The following is a 15,404-nucleotide window of genomic DNA, read 5'->3' as shown; positions in this document are numbered from 1 at the left end:
GCAGCCCCTAGGAGTGGCAAAGGCCCACCCTGCAGTTCCTAATCATGGCATCTCCAAGGCGTGCCGCCCTCTGCCAAAGGGCCCTAGCAACAGGTAGAATGTGGGTTATTGTGAGGGCAGGGGATTGTGATGGTGGCCAGGCTGTAGAATCTGGTGAGGCCAAATGTGAGCCCCTCAAAGATGTCCTTTGGTCCCAATTGGCAGCATTGTGGATTTCAGGATGACAACAGAAGCCAGGGAGATGATGGAAGCCCGGGGGGCGGGAGAAAGCTGCCCAACCTTCCCCAAGATGGTGCCTGATGACCTCATGTCTGAAGGGAAGTTCAGGGCTGCTTTGGTAAGGGGGGGCCTCATCTCACTGCTCCAGCCAGACCCCCAGAGGGAGGGAGAGAACTGTGGGGACATGTGATAGGAGCTGAGTGCTCTGAGATTCCAGAGAGCTGCTAAGAAGAGCAGGTGATGGGCACCCCATCCCCACAACTGGCATCCAGCTCTCACCGGGGACCAGAGAGCCCTTCATAAGACTGTGGGAAGCCACTGGAAGTTGACTGAGGTCTTTCCCATCTAACTCCCCATTCGGGGCCCTTTCTTCCCTCTGTGTATGGGATCCAGCTCCTCCATGGCCCTTTGGTTGGTCCCCATATATTTAGGTGCCCTCAGCACAGACCCTGGGTTTCTTCCTCCCACGGTAGTCCCAGAGGACTGGGTGTCTCAATCTTCTCAAGGATAAGTGGAGTAGGAGGTGGGAAAGTTACCTCCAAAGTGATTTGAAATGACCAGGAAGAGAGCCTTTAGTCTCAGCTCCCCAGCATCTCTTTCAATTCTAGGGTTTCATTCCTTCATGTCAGCTTGCCCTCTTCCTCTTCTTAACTCAGGTCCTGATGACCACATGTCAGTGCATGTCTAGTAAGAACTCAGTCTAGATCTTTACAACTCCCAGCAAGCACTCTTCCAAACCTGCAGTCCCCTGTGGCCTGGGGCTCTGGGAGTGCCCTAGGGTGGGAGTAGGGGGCAGCCCCATACTGATTCCTCGCCATCCTTCTATTTCCCCTTTCCCCGCCTCAGGAGGCAGAGTCCCCTAAGCCAGACTCCTCCTCTGACTACCTGGAGGAGATGGAAACTTGTGAAGACAAAGGCTGCTCAGGGTCACCCAAATCACTGTCTTCCAAGACTGGCTCCACCACCAAGGGCCAGGCGGGCGATGGACCTGAATTCTTCTCAGAGCTGCCCATGACCCTGGGGAACCCAGGAATTGAGCTCAGTGCTGAGATGGAGCTGGAGAAGGTGCGCATGGAGTTTGAGCTCACACGACTCAGGTACCTGCACCAAGAGAATGAGCGGCAGCGGCAGCACGAGGAGGTGATGGAGCAGCTGCAGCAGCAGGCACGGCCCCGCCTGGTAAGTGACATGAAAGTGGGGGGAACTTTGCAGGTCTCACCAGATGGCCAGGGGCTAACTCCAGGGGTGAGGGAGCCTCCATCCCTGAAGCCCACCCTACTTGCTTCAGAGCCATATCCTGCCCCTGGGTCCAGAGCTAGGAGCTCACTGCTTTAGAGTTTCCATGTTACACTGAGAGTTGACCCTGGAAGGGCCTCCACCTGGTCCACCCACCTGCCCATGGTCTTCCTTCTCGGGGAAGAGTCTTCAACGTTTCCTCCACCACTCTCCGTTCCTCTCTGCATCTCTTTGAAGAGACGCAGTGCTTAAGCTAGACCCAGAACCCCTAATAATGGCAACTCAAAGGTGTGACACCCTCTGCCAAAGGTGTCACACTAAAATTTAGACATCTTTGACAAGAAATGGACCATTCTCCCCTAATCTGTACTAAATGGGGATGAGAACGCCTACTTGTGGTTAAATGGGATGTGAAGTGCTTAGCACAGTGACTGGGCCATAATTAACATTAAGTCATGAAAGATGTTATTGCTTAAAGAAGTCTCCTCTGGGCTTTAAAATCAGACAGTTAAAATCCTGGTTCCATCACATATCAACTGCATGACATTGGGCAAGTTACTCATTCTCTTGGAGCCTGGGTTTGCTCATCCATAAGGTAGTACCTACCTCACAGGGTCATTGTGAGGATTACATGAGAGAATGTGTGTGAGGCACATTGCCATGAGCCTAGCACATTAGGTAAGCACTCAATAAATGTTAGCTATTACCATTTTCATGTACTCATGCAATTCACTTCTTGACCCAAATGCAACGCTCATCATTTTTCAGTTTTATTGGAATATAATGTATGAGTTATGCTTCCCAGCTCTGAGTCATCCTCAATTCTGAGAAACTTGCCTTCTGCCTTTATTCAAGTCATTGCTATAACTGTTAGGAGGGTATGACCTAAAGAAAATGCCACCAAAAAATCTCCCTGCGTGTTCCATTAGTCACCACCCATGTGTTACATTTTATCCAGCTCACATATCTCTACTTTGTCCAAAACACTATCTTGAGACACACTGTCAGATGGCTTCCAGAATTATGATATTATACTACCTGTAGCATTTCCCCAATATATAGTTTTTAAGAAAATGGGGTTGGTGTTGCATGATTTGTTCTCAAAGAATACATGCTGTCTTCTTAGCAATTATCTTTTTTTCCTTGCTCACAAAATACCTCCTTCATTGTACACTGATGCGTTTGCTGAGCCAGGTCAAGCTAATTGAATGGGGATATCCAGAATCCATCTTTTCCCCCCGCTTTTTGAAAATCTAGAAAATATTTGTCTATCTCTAAGATTCTGGCACATTTCCTAATGTTTTTCACATCTCGCACCTAATTTCCATTTCAAACTTGTTGTATTCTCCATATCCTGGGATAAAATTTGTTATAAATTGGAGCCCGAAACTATTGAAAGCAGGTATGTATGGAACTATGCCTTTGTTCAATGTCTCCTCCCAACTATATTTATTTGCCCTTTTCTGTTTGAAGACCTTTCTCCTTGCCGGATGAGGTAGAAACCTTTGGTGTAGAGTTCTAATCTGCTTTCTGACTTCTACTCAAAAGATAAACCATTGAAAGTGTTTTAAGAGTCTAAAAGGTTTCACAAATGCATGCTTTGTTATCAAAATCATACATGTCACCAGCAGCATTTCAGATGGAAAACGCATGCAGGCCACAAAAGGTGGCAGAGGTTAAGCCCGTGGATCCAGAGCCACAGGGAGTCTGCAGGGGACCATGAGACCTGCCCAGCCCTGCCATCCTGCGAGAGCACAGGCTTCCTCCTCTGGGCTCCAGCCTGCTTGCCATGCATTCTAGAGTGGGCATCACGGAGTCATCTTCTTCCCCCTCCATTTGATTTCGTTGCCCTCACATTTAATGTAGTGGTTTCAGCAACGCTGTGTCCAAATCCCCGATCTCTAGCAATAGTTTACAAAAGTGTTTTGTGGAAAGGTGGAGAGCTGACTTGATATTTCAACTTCCTCCCCACTCTCTTTCCTGGGCGAATGGGATACATGCCATTGCATTGAAAACTACCTCTGTGGGTGTGTTTCTGACCGAGTTTAGGGAACCACAGACCCTGCCCTCTGCCTGTTTACAAAAAATGTGGCATGATTTTAAAAGATACTTGAAAGGATAAACCATGGGTGGTATCTTAACTGCAGATCAAAATATCACCTTCCTTATATGTTGGCGCTTTCTACAGTTACCATGGGCTCTGTCAACCTCAATTACATAGATTCCAGATAAGAACAACACACAGGCAGCGTCAGCCAGACAACTTCAGTAGTTTTCCTCAGGCCTAAGATTCTCAGGGTTGAGGGAGACCTCCAGCCCCCATCTCTCACCACCTGTCCACAGGAGAGACCAAACCCTGGACTGAAGGACCACAGACTGACTCTATGTGCCATGGGCCAGGACCAAGAGAGTCAGAAACAGTCATCTGTGCCCAGGGGACACCCTCTCATTGTGCTACTGTCCAGAAAACACACTGTTAAGTGTCTGGGCAAACTGTCAGAGGACACGCCGAGACCTGGCCTTCAGATCTAGGGTCTCAGAGGCCCAGGAGACTGCCTACCTGTGTGACTCAGAGGCAACATGAAACAGAGAGGGGAGGCCTGAGTCAGGAGGGATAAGAGCAGCCTCAGGAAGTGAATGCCCACGAATGCCCTCTCTGTGCCTGTGAGCTTGCTAGGAATTTATTGCTTGCCTCTCTCTCCTGCTAACCCCACGAGGTGGGCACTGTTACTTCCCTCCGGTGAGGACAACCACCTGCCGGAGGTCCCATTCAGGAAGGCACAAGAGCAGGATGGCAGCCCCGCTCTCTGCCTGGCACCCAGACCCGTTTTCCCAGCTCCACTCTCTTCTCTCCCCCACAGTTCTCGGGAAGCTTCCAGGACCTCCTGCACCCCCAGAACCAGTTTGCCATGTTCCTGTACTGCTTCATCTTCATACACATAATCTATGTCACCAAGGAGATGGTCTTCTTCCTCTTCTCCAAGCACTACCTGTTCTGTATCGCGGCCATCTTGCTCTGTTTGATTAAAACTTTGTGGTCATACTTCTAAGTGCCTTGGTTCTCTCCATCACTGAGAGCCTCCGTTTAGTGTTGCTGGGACATGAGCCACGTTAGCCCGAGCCACCCTGCCTCCTCCCTCCCTGGCGCCTCCTGCCCTAACACGCTGTCTCCTGGCCACTAGAACTTGCTGTTGGAAATCACCGCTCGCTGTCAGCCTTTTACACCTTAGTGTGAGTGACATGTCCAGGCCTTGCGCTCAGAATCGCAGAAATCATGCCATGAGGTGCAGGGAGCAGTGGTAGGCTTGGGGAGGGGTGGTGGGGGGCCTCCAAAGATGTCCATGTCTCAGTCCCAAGAACCTATGAATATGTCCCCTTATGTGGCAAAGGAGACTTTGAGGTGCAATTAAATGAAGGACCTTGAAATGGGGAGATCGTCCTGGGTTATCCAGGTGAGGCCACTGTAATCACAAGGGTGCCTATAAGAGGGCGACGGGAAGGTGGGGACCGGAGAGGAGATGTGACCTTGGAAGCAGAGGTCGGAGTGATGCGGGTACACAAGCCAAGGACTGCAGGCAGCCTCTAGATGCTAGGAAAGGCAAGAAGAGAGGTTCTCTCCTACACCTTCAGAAAGAATGCAGCCCTGGCCTCCAGAACTATAAGAGAATACATGGGAGGTGCCCTGAGCCTCTAAGTTTACAGTCACGTGTTATAGTAGCAACACTAGTGCAGGAAACTAGTACAAGAGACTCTTTCCAGCTCTGCAAACATGTCAGCAGAGCATCACCAGGCCACTGGCAAAGGTCCATGTGTCGCTGGGCTGAACAGGGCTGCACAGTCAGTCATGCAGGCTTGGAGCCTGCCCTCAGGCCACAAAGAGGGATGCTGAAGCTCCAGGGAGCCCAGGACAGGCTGATCAGAATCTGATTGGCAAAGGGTGCCCCTACTCCTGAGCAGTGCCTGCCTCGGTGAGGCAGGGGAGCCAACTCTGGGCACCCTCCTAGGAAAGGAAGAATTGAACACCTGATTGGGCCCAGAGAGGCTCAGCAATGCAGTCCAGTGGAAAAGTGGGAGGAGGGGAAAAAAACAGGCCACATAGCCCAACCCTCAAAACACACACACACACACACACACACACACGCGCACACGCCACAGCAAATAAAGTTATCCACAATAGAATTGCACACACCTCCCTCCACCCCAAATAAACAGGCAGCCACAACCTAAAGGAACAGACTTTGAACACTAGAGGGCTCGCGGGAAGCTCAAAATGAGGCTGCAGAGTGCATATGTAACAAGATAAAGAACTTCAACTCCCCAGTGCCAGCCCCCACCCCTTCTCTGTCACACACACCCCAGCTCACTGTCAGCTGCACTGACCCCAGCAGCCCTGCCCAGGAATGATGGCTGACCGGCTGGCGAAGGAATAGGAATCTTTAGGGGATAAATGCAGCAAACTGAATGCGGCTGGGCAGCTGTACAATCCATCAAGTCTTTAGGAACCTCTCCTCTTCCCAGGCATAGGGCTCTGCCTTAAGAGGACAAAAGAGTAAGTTTCTGTCTCAGGCTCTGAGTGATGCTCACTGAAAACACATGTAAAAAAGACGACCTCCCCAGGATTCAATGTCATTTACACATTATCCTGCCATCCAAGTCTATGGTGACTTCTCAGCTTCCCCTCAACTCAAAGCATCCACCCCTGTGTGTAGCTCCGTGGGACAGGTTACGTGGAAGTAATAAAGCTGTCATTTCTCATTAAATGCTCAATGGTAGGGTTTTCACTTTGGGTCGTTTTCACAACCTTCTTGGAGAAGATGGTCATGTGGCTGCTCTAGCTGCAGGGCATCAGAGATGGCAAGGTGTTTGTTTTTGTTTGGTTGGTTTTTTGCATGGGCACTATTGCAGAATTGAACAAAATTAGGATTCTGAGAGTATGGGGAGAGAGAGGAGTGGATATTGAGTAAGTGACTGTGTCTACCGTACACAGCCTTTTTTAGGCCCAGCTCCCACCCCATTCCCAGCACTGAGCCAGAGTCGTGGTGGGGCTGAGACAATTGGGTGGAGTACAGCTGCAGCCAATCTAGCCTGGCCCACTTCTGTCTTAAGACCTCATTCTCATACCACAGCAGGAAGGTCATGGTTTTCCCGGGATACATGGCTGGAACAGCTCTGCCCTCATCCTCCTGACCTCTGCCTGAGGCCCCATGACCTTACACAGCCATTACAGCAGCCTGGCCTGGGGACTTAGAAGGATGCCCCTCTGTGCTGGGTACCTTCAGCAAAAATGCAAGAGGAAGCAAATCTGTTCCTAGATCCCTCCTCCTCCTGAATCCCAGGTTCCACAGGACAAAGCCCAGTGGCCCCTACAGCTCGACAGGCAGCTCGCCTGTCAGCCCACTCACACCATACTGAGCTGCTCAAGACTGAGGGTGTAACAGAGCCACACATCACACTCAGCTTTCGCCCAAACAATCATGCGCTCATAACCAAGTTTCAGGCAGGCTTAGGGAGAGGGAGATGGAAGTATCTTTCCTGCTCCCCAAATGGAACCACACTGGTGGCAACCGGGCTCAAGGGCAAGACCAGTCCTGGAGACTGCTGGTCACAGGAGGGAAGGGGGAGCAGGCTGGTTCCCAAGGCCACTTCCTGCCATGTATGTTTCTAATCCCACATTAGCAGATAACTGGCTGCAGCATGTTGGTTAAGCTTTCCATTTGGGTGACCTGTAAGTTATCTAGACTCTAACTCAGTTTTTTTGTTTTTTAAAAAATATATATATTTTACTGATTTCAGAGAGGAAGGAAGTGGGAGAGAGAGATAGAAACATCAATGATGGGAGAGAACCATTGATTGGCTCCCTCCTGCATGCCCCACACTGGGGATCGAGCCTGCAACCCAGGCATGTGCCCCGACCAGGAATCGAACTGTGACCTCCTGGTTCATAGGTTGGTACTCAACCACTGAGCCATGCCAGCCGGGCTCAAACTCAGTTTTTAAAAATGTAAAAAGAACCAAAGCCTAGGGTTGAATTTAGTTGATTTGTGATGATGTCCGGGGGTGCGGAGGGGGGCGTTGGTAGCCTTAAAAGTGCCCCACTGGTTGTACTGGGCAGCCACATTACGAAACCTAAATCCTTGCTACTCAGCATGCCATCCGGGGACCAGCTGCACCCACACTGCCTGGGGCATCTCAGAAAGTCTGGGAAGCTCTCTGCTCTAGGGGATATGACTCAATTCTACCTGTGCCTTGTTGTGAAGACATTGCTCTTAGCCTCGAGGGTCTGGGGGAAGTAAGGTGCAGATGGGCAGGAGAAGAGAGAGAGGATAACTGAGCCCATAGCTCCTGGAAGTACTGTGGGAACCTCCATCAGCACTGGGCTCAGCCCGGGGTTTCCATACATATGGCCTCCCTCTGTGCTCCTTCAAAGTCCTTGCTCTGGGCTTCTAAGGAACTAACTGATTTTTCCCAGCTCTCCAGGACTCACAGAAACTTCAGGCATCCCCCAGGCCTGTCTCTGTCTCCGTCCCTTTTTTGATCCACCTCTGATGTGTGCAGCTTTGGGAAAATCTTGCTAATAGACGTTCATTCATTATTTAAAGGCTGCCACTGTTCCTTCAGGAAGGTTAAGCGTGATTAAAAGATGGGATTTTTCCACAGGGCACAGCAGAAAAGCTGGGGCTCCCGCATTTTTAAGCTGTTTTGGCCAAGCCTTGTTGCATAATTTAAAGTCTGTGACTTATTTAGACTTAATTAGCCAAAGGAGCAGCAGCTGCAGGTTCATTAGTCCGTATTTATTAAGCACCCTCGGCGGGCTTGGTTGGCTTTTAAGAGCAAAGTGGAGCATCAGCTTCGGACTTGCCAATTGCCTACACTTCAGTAGGATGGGTGGTACCTGTGTCAGGAGGCAGGCATGTTTGTTCCTCAGGGGGAACAAAGGGCCTGAGGTCATGGGACAAATCCCCACAAACGACCTCCTCCTCAGCTGTGAGTGGGTGATGTAACCACCTCACAGGGCTGTGGTGACAGGTGAGTTTGATAAGGGGGTGCAAGCTCATGGTAAATGGGGACCTATACAAATGATAGGTGTTAGTAAGAGATGAGCAGGGAAGGGTGTAGGAATTGTCCACTCGATTTCAAGAACTGGGAGAAGTGGAGAGAACCAGCTCCAGAATGAGTGGGGCCCAGTGCAAAGGACAATGCAGGTGTTAAAAACACGAAAAATTGCAAGGTGGTGACAGCAGAGTCCGAAACCAAGTGTGCCCCCCCGAATGCAGGGGTCCCTTTCAGCTTGGCATCCCCCCAGCAGAGTTCCCTCTGATCACAGGGTCCCCTTGAGCATGGGGCCTGGTGCCACTGCCCTGGTGGTCCACCCATGAGGCCAGACGGGGGGTTATATGGAGACCCCCTGAGGTCAGGGGCTTTGGTGGTACCTCTCAAGTCCCACCCTGAGAGACTATGGCCTTGAACACCCCATCAGTAGGCAGGAGGGGAGCAGGGGGTGCATTGTGAAAGGGGGTGGAGGATGCTGAGGTCTCCTCCCAGGTAAAGAGGACCCCTGGCTCACCATGGGCTCTGGAAGCAGCAGCTGAGGGAGCAGGAGGCACCTCTCTGTGTGCAGGTCACACTCAGATCTGGCAGCTGCTAATCACAGGGCTAATTACCAGAAGCCTCAAGCTCTCCAACTCCTCCGAGGTTCCCCTCCCTCCTGGCTTCTGCCCCTCGCCCCATTCAGCTGATTATTTTGCTCTGGGTTAGAAAATCCAAAAATAGAAGAATAAAGTTCAACTTGTACCCCCATGAGCCTCATTTGTATCAAATGACACAGTCACTTTGCCTCAAACTTTTCATCAAAGGGGCCTTTGTAAGGTCCTGGGACAGAAAGCAGGCCTTGGAAGCCAGCCACCAGGAAGCTGGGCAGAAAGTGCTGAGCAAGGCAACTTTTGGCTGAGGCGGTGGGGTGGGTGGGATGGGGGCCTCCAGATCTCCCCCACCCCCAGGAAGGGCCAGTCTATAGCTCCCTACCATGGGCAGCTCTTCTCCCAGCTCTGGCTTCAGCCAGGAGACACCAGAGAAGCTAATAGTGTGGCTGCAGGGAGCTCCCGGTACTTGAGGAATAAATGGGTGAACAATCCAATGAACCAAAGGATGCAACAGGCTGAGCAGGGCTCTGTGGGCTGACATGTTCTGTGAAGGCTTCTTGGAGAGGGGAAAGGGTGCACACAATACCTCCTGCACACTCTGCCTGCCCGATGCACTTTATGTCTCCTCATTTCATCCCATGCCCACCCCACCCACCCCATCCCTCCTCCGAGGGAGCACAATTACCACCCTCTCTTTGCAGCTGAGAAAGCAGACTTAGAGAGATTCATGAGTTTCCTGGGCTTCCTCAGCCAAAAGATGGCAGAGACCAATTGTGGCAAGGAGCTGAAAGTTGATTTAAAGAAAACAGAGAAATATATATGTCTATTTGGGCTTGTGGATGAAGATTCAGAGCTGCTTTGAAGAGTACTGTTACTGAATTGCCAATGGTATTGTGTAGCCCTACTGGGTGTCTCTCTACTTGCATCTAGCAGTAGCAAATTCAAAAGTGTTTGACTTAAAAACCTACCCTTTTATTCTACCCATTCTCTTCCTGCCTCCCATCAAAGGCTGTGGAGGGAAATGCCTTTCAGAGGGGACACGATGTACTAGTAGGTCCTCACTCACTGGCACAACCAGAGTCATATCCCTGCCATGTTCTTGAGAAGTGCACAGGAGATCCATACTCCAAGCCTTGGAGAGCTTCCTCTGGACCCACCCAACATCCTCTATTTTGCCCCTCAAGTCAGGTGAGTGGGTCTGTAGCTGGCCTGGGGTCTTCCCTCTTGAATCAGCCATACCTAGCTCGCTCTCTCTCTGGAGACCAGGATACTAAGGCAGGTATAAGAAAGAAGAGGAAGGTGGTTGGATCCCAAGAGAAATCTTACAGTTCACGCTCACTAACGTTCACTTATGATTTCTGTATCCTCACATGCACAAAGCCCCCTGGTACCAGAGCTGCCCCAGTGGGTTCCTAGAAATCAGTGTGCTTTGATTGGAAGAGTCTGGAAGCAGAAGTAAAGTGGTAAAAAGCTCACCTGCCCTCAGATACCAAGCTAACTTATGAGAAGCTTCACATGGCTCCTAAGCAAACCACACACAAGCCCCATTCTCCAGATTGGGATGCCCAGTGGGCCCAGGCAGGACAGGTAAATGAGGGACGCTGGCCTGGTGTCGTTAACAGGAAAGGAAGAGCCAATGTGAAAGAAGCAGCCCCTACACACTTCCCTCCTGCCCATCTTGACCATGGGAGGATGAAGGCCTCATGTACAGTTTTTCAAGAGCAGCAAGAATGGAATCTTTTTTTATGTGAACCTGCTGATTTTGAACGGCTGGCTCAAGTTTCTTAGCCACTCTCCAAACTGAACAAAAGTCTGGGCCACCAGCTCACAATCTCTGGACTTGAGATATGATTTCCCTTATGATAGAGTCTGTTTCAGTCAGAGACCTGCTGGGGGATCTCTTTAAACAGAACACACTCAGTACAAAAATAGAATGTTATCGTTCTTGTCCAGGGTTTAAGCAGCAGTAAGGGAGTCTTCTCTTCACAAATTGCCTCACTTTGAGGTGTTTCAAGAGAGATAGACCTCTTAATGCATTTCAAATCAAGTTAGAGTGGCAAAAATCTAATTTTCATATACAACTTCTAGACTAAAGAGAGGAATTTGGCTCGAGCCTGGACTAGGAGTGAAGAAGGGGCCTGGAAGCACAGAAATGAGGAGGGAGGGAGTGTTGGGGTGGAGGGCAGAGCTGGGTGCCCAGGCTGAGTTATGTAGAGAGAGGCTGGCAACAGCTCTGTGAAGTTGGTCAGACAGAGCAATGAGGCCTAGAGACCAGAAACAGCCAGAGAGGAGAACAGGAGGAGGAAGCATCATTAGTTGCCATGGTGACAGAGGAATAAGGAAAGGGGGAGAAAGAGTGAGGAGGGATCTCTGAGAAGAGCTATATTGTGCTGCTGTCTACAGCCAGCTTTCTCCTTTCCACCAGGGGCCTTGCCTATGACTCCCTGACCCCTTTCTTACCTCCCCCACCTGTCTCAGCTCATCCCTGGCGTGCATAAATTACCATGACATTATATCAAGGACATTTAGATCCTAAACATGAGTGGGCTGAGTGGGTACCTACTTACTGTGCCTCTGGGTTTCAAAAGGCCTCTTGAATTCAAAAATATTTTCTCCAGGCTTGTGTGGCTCAGTTGGTTAGGTGTCATCTGTGCACCACAAGGTAAGGTGGCAGGCTTGATTCCTGGACAGGTTGCATGCCTGAGTTACAGGCTCCATTCACGGTAAAGAGCATGTAGGAGGCAACCAATAGCTGCTTCATTCTCACATCGATGTCTCTCCCTCTCCCTTCCTTTCTCTAAAAATCAATAAAAAAATTCTTTAAAATTTTTTTATTTCTCTAGTGTTCTGCCATAAAGCTTATATACCATTAGGGCAAAATTTCTTAAACTAAGAATTTGTTTATGTTCAATTACAAACCATCATTAAGAAGGGTAATTATTAAATATCAATTTCTAGAGTCTAATAAGAAATTAATTTATCATATTTAGCAGGGATTTCAGCTGCAGCCTAGGAAAGTCCACTACTCGAGTTAAGGCATATCTGAACACGTATGATAAACTGGTAGGGCAGACCCCAAACAGGCCAGCTCATAGGGTGATTCTAATGACATCCATTGCTGATGTGTCCAGCATTCATTGCCCCTTGATTCTCTTTTGAGGAACTCCTTGTTACTTTCCATGAGGTTCAGGTGGGCTGACTTTCAGTCAAGGGAGGTTCAAGACCCAGACCTGACCGACTGGATGGAATATTCCATCTCTTGGCCAAATACTTGGTTGTTGTGTTGTCACATGATCCAAGCCTGACGAATGAATCTCAGAACTAGGACTTTTCCTGGAACTCTTGGGAAAATAACTGTCTTTCCACTGGGTACTCAGATGATAGAATATATATCCAAAGCTGCTGGAGGCCATCTTGTTGCACTTGGGAAAAGCCTTCCTGAGAATAGAACCACTAGAGAGAAAAGCAGAGCCAAGAAAAGATGAGAATACACAGATAGGGTGGGAGCGGGAGGGGAGAGGAGAGAGAAAGTGAGTCCTTGTTGGCATGATTTGAGCCCCTGGATCCACCTAAAATAAGAGACACCCTAAAGCTTTCAGTTGCTATTAATTTTTATTGGAATTGGGTTTCTGTCACTGGAACCAAGAGTTCTATATCATACAAGGACTTTCCCATTTGGCTAAAAAGTTGGAAGCTGGGCTTAGCAATGGCCAATAGAGGCGGTATCATGGCATCTGTTCCCAGGAGGTCCTATGGAGAAAGCTGTGGGGATGAAACTAAACAAGGGTGTTTGGGAGACATTGGGGAGAAGGGTGTTCTCTCATGTGCCCTTCCTCAGGAAAGGGAGCCATTTCTCCCATTTCTTGAGACAAAACAGCCCTGCTCTGGCATCGTAAAGGTGGAGACATTGATGACAGTGCTAAGGGAAATGGCAGCATGGCCAGACTGAGAGGACACCCAGTGAGAACTCCACAGACAAACATATGCCATGCATCACCAACATTACAGAGTACTGCATTCAGAAGAGGGTCCATTGAAAAGACCATGAAAGCCCGGCTGGCATGGCTCAGTGGTTGAGTGTCGACCTATGAACCAGGAGGTCATGGTTCAATTCCCGTCAAGGCACATGCCTGGATTGCAGGCTCAATCCCCAGTGTGGGGTGTGCAGGAGGCAGCCAATCAATGATTCTCTTTCATCATTGATATTTCTATCTCTCTCTCCCTCTCCCTTTCTCTGTGAAATCAATTTTAAAAAATTTAAATTAAAAAAAAGACCATGAAAGGTTGGGAAACAATCCCAATGTCCATCACCTGATGGGTGAATAACTACAGTGAGGAATAGCCACACAGTAGAATATTATTTGGCAATACACAGGAATGAAGCGCTGACATGCTACAACATGAATGAACCTTGAAAACATTATGCTAAGTGAAAGAAGCCAATCACAAAAGACCACCTATTCTATGACTCCTTTTATATAAAATGTCCGAAATGGCAAATCTATAGAGACAGAAAGTAGATTGGTGTTTGCCTAGAGCTGGAGGAATTGGGAGCTAAGGTTCCCAAATGACAGCTAAGGTCCAGGGTTTCCTTTGGGATGATAAAATCGTCTAAAATTGATTGTGGTGATAGTTGCACAACTTTGGATACACTAAAAGTCATTGGTTCTACACTTTAAATAGGCAAATAAAGTATGAGTAAATGAATTATATTTCTAAAAAAAGTGGTTCTTATGGATCCTACCGATCTGCATGTGGTGAGGATGAGGGTTGGAGGTAGGTCTCTAAAAGGCCCAGGGCAGATCATGTAGCTGCTGCTACTCAGAGACATGGTTCTACCCTTAGATCTGATAAGAGGGACATTATGCTAGGCTGTAATGAATATAGAGGCAGAGGAGGTATGGGACCAGCTCTCCCCATAATCACCATGTTCCAGCATAGTGATGTAAGGAGTATGAAAATTCTCAATTCGACTTGACCTTCCAGATCATTATGAAGAATTTTTTTTCAAGATAGGAGCCTAGAATATTGAACAACATGTTAGCTAGCCTTAAAGTTATTTAAACACATGGTTTGTGGACCCCCACAAATACAAACATCTGACCTGCTGGGAAATGCTGCATTTGAGAAATCTATCAGAGCTTTTCTTTCTAATGAATCCTGTGTGGGATTTTCTAGGCTGCATTTACAGCTTTAGGAAACATTGTTCATGGATTCTTTGCTCCAGGCTAAAGAGAAAGCTGACACATGCCTGCCCACACCTTGAAGTTTAATGATCTCTCTCAACATTTTTTCAGCTGAGCCCAGGGCTTAGGCATGTAGTGAGGTGTGGGCTGAAAATGGGGGTGGTTGTATAAACCATACTAAGGAGTTTTGTGGCTCTCTTTTTTATCATGGTTTGTTAAGATATAATGTAATAGAGTCCAATTGGCAAGAAATTCTTGCAGAAGCTCATAAGTAAACTCTGAGAGCATCTTCTACATCTTCCTGACAGCCCAAAACCCGGGGGATCCGGTGCTGGTGCCCTTCAGGCATGGTCTCTGTCCTCCAAGAATTCACCATCTGATTGAGGAAGTACCACTGACACTGAAGCCATTAAAATACCTTGTAGCCCTACCCAGTTTGGCTCAGTGGATAGAGCGTGGGCCTGCGGACCAAAGGGTCCCGGGTTTGATTCTAGTGAAGGGCATGTATCTCGGTTGCAGGCTCCTCCCAGGCCCAGGGCCCTGGTCAGGGCTCATGCAGGAGGCAACAATCGATGTGTTTCTCTCACATTGATATTCCTCTCTGTCTTTCCCTTTCTCTCCCACTCTATCTAGAAAATCAATGGAAAGATATCCCTGGGGGAGGATTAAAAATAAACAAACAAACAAACAAACAAATAAATAATACATTGTAAAAAAAACAAGCTCAAAATATTATTTAGGGTGTGACATAAAGTCTTTTCAAGTCTAGAGATCATCTCATCCAGAGTTTCTCCTTGACACTACTGACATTTTGGGGCAGATAATTCTTCACTTGGGGTGGGGGGTGGGGGTGGGAAGGGGAGCTGTCCTGTGCATTGTAGGATGTTTAGCAGCATCTCTGGCCTCTACCCACTAGATACCAGTGTCAAGCTCCCTGCCTTAGTTGTGACAACAAACAATGTCTCCAGATACTGCCAATCATCCTCTGTGGGTGAAAATTGCTCCCTGAGAACCACTGCTCTAGTGTAACTCCCCACCATTCTCAGTGTAATTAATGTGTATAGATTGACAGTCCTGCAGGAAGCCTGGGGAGGGGGAGATGACTGTCCAGGAAGGAGCCTGG

At 48.6% G+C, this 15,404-nt stretch overlaps 1 protein-coding gene across 1 annotated transcript; it reads left to right on the top strand.

Moving 5' to 3' along the window:
• The first annotated feature begins 220 nt into the window (after positions 1-220).
• On the top strand, positions 221-4,505 carry TMEM247 (transmembrane protein 247). The gene is made up of 3 exons (XM_006778683.1): positions 221-337; positions 1,066-1,398; positions 4,317-4,505. Exons 1-3 carry the CDS (start codon positions 221-223, stop codon positions 4,503-4,505), a joined length of 639 nt encoding a protein of 212 aa, XP_006778746.1.
• Positions 4,506-15,404: the final 10,899 nt, after the last annotated feature.

This window comes from Myotis davidii, unplaced genomic scaffold, assembly GCF_000327345.1.
Source record: "Myotis davidii unplaced genomic scaffold, ASM32734v1 scaffold6, whole genome shotgun sequence".
Lineage (NCBI taxonomy): Eukaryota > Metazoa > Chordata > Mammalia > Chiroptera > Vespertilionidae > Myotis > Myotis davidii.
Note: the sequence above shows the minus strand (reverse complement) of the source record. Positions and strands in the feature narration are given on the sequence as shown.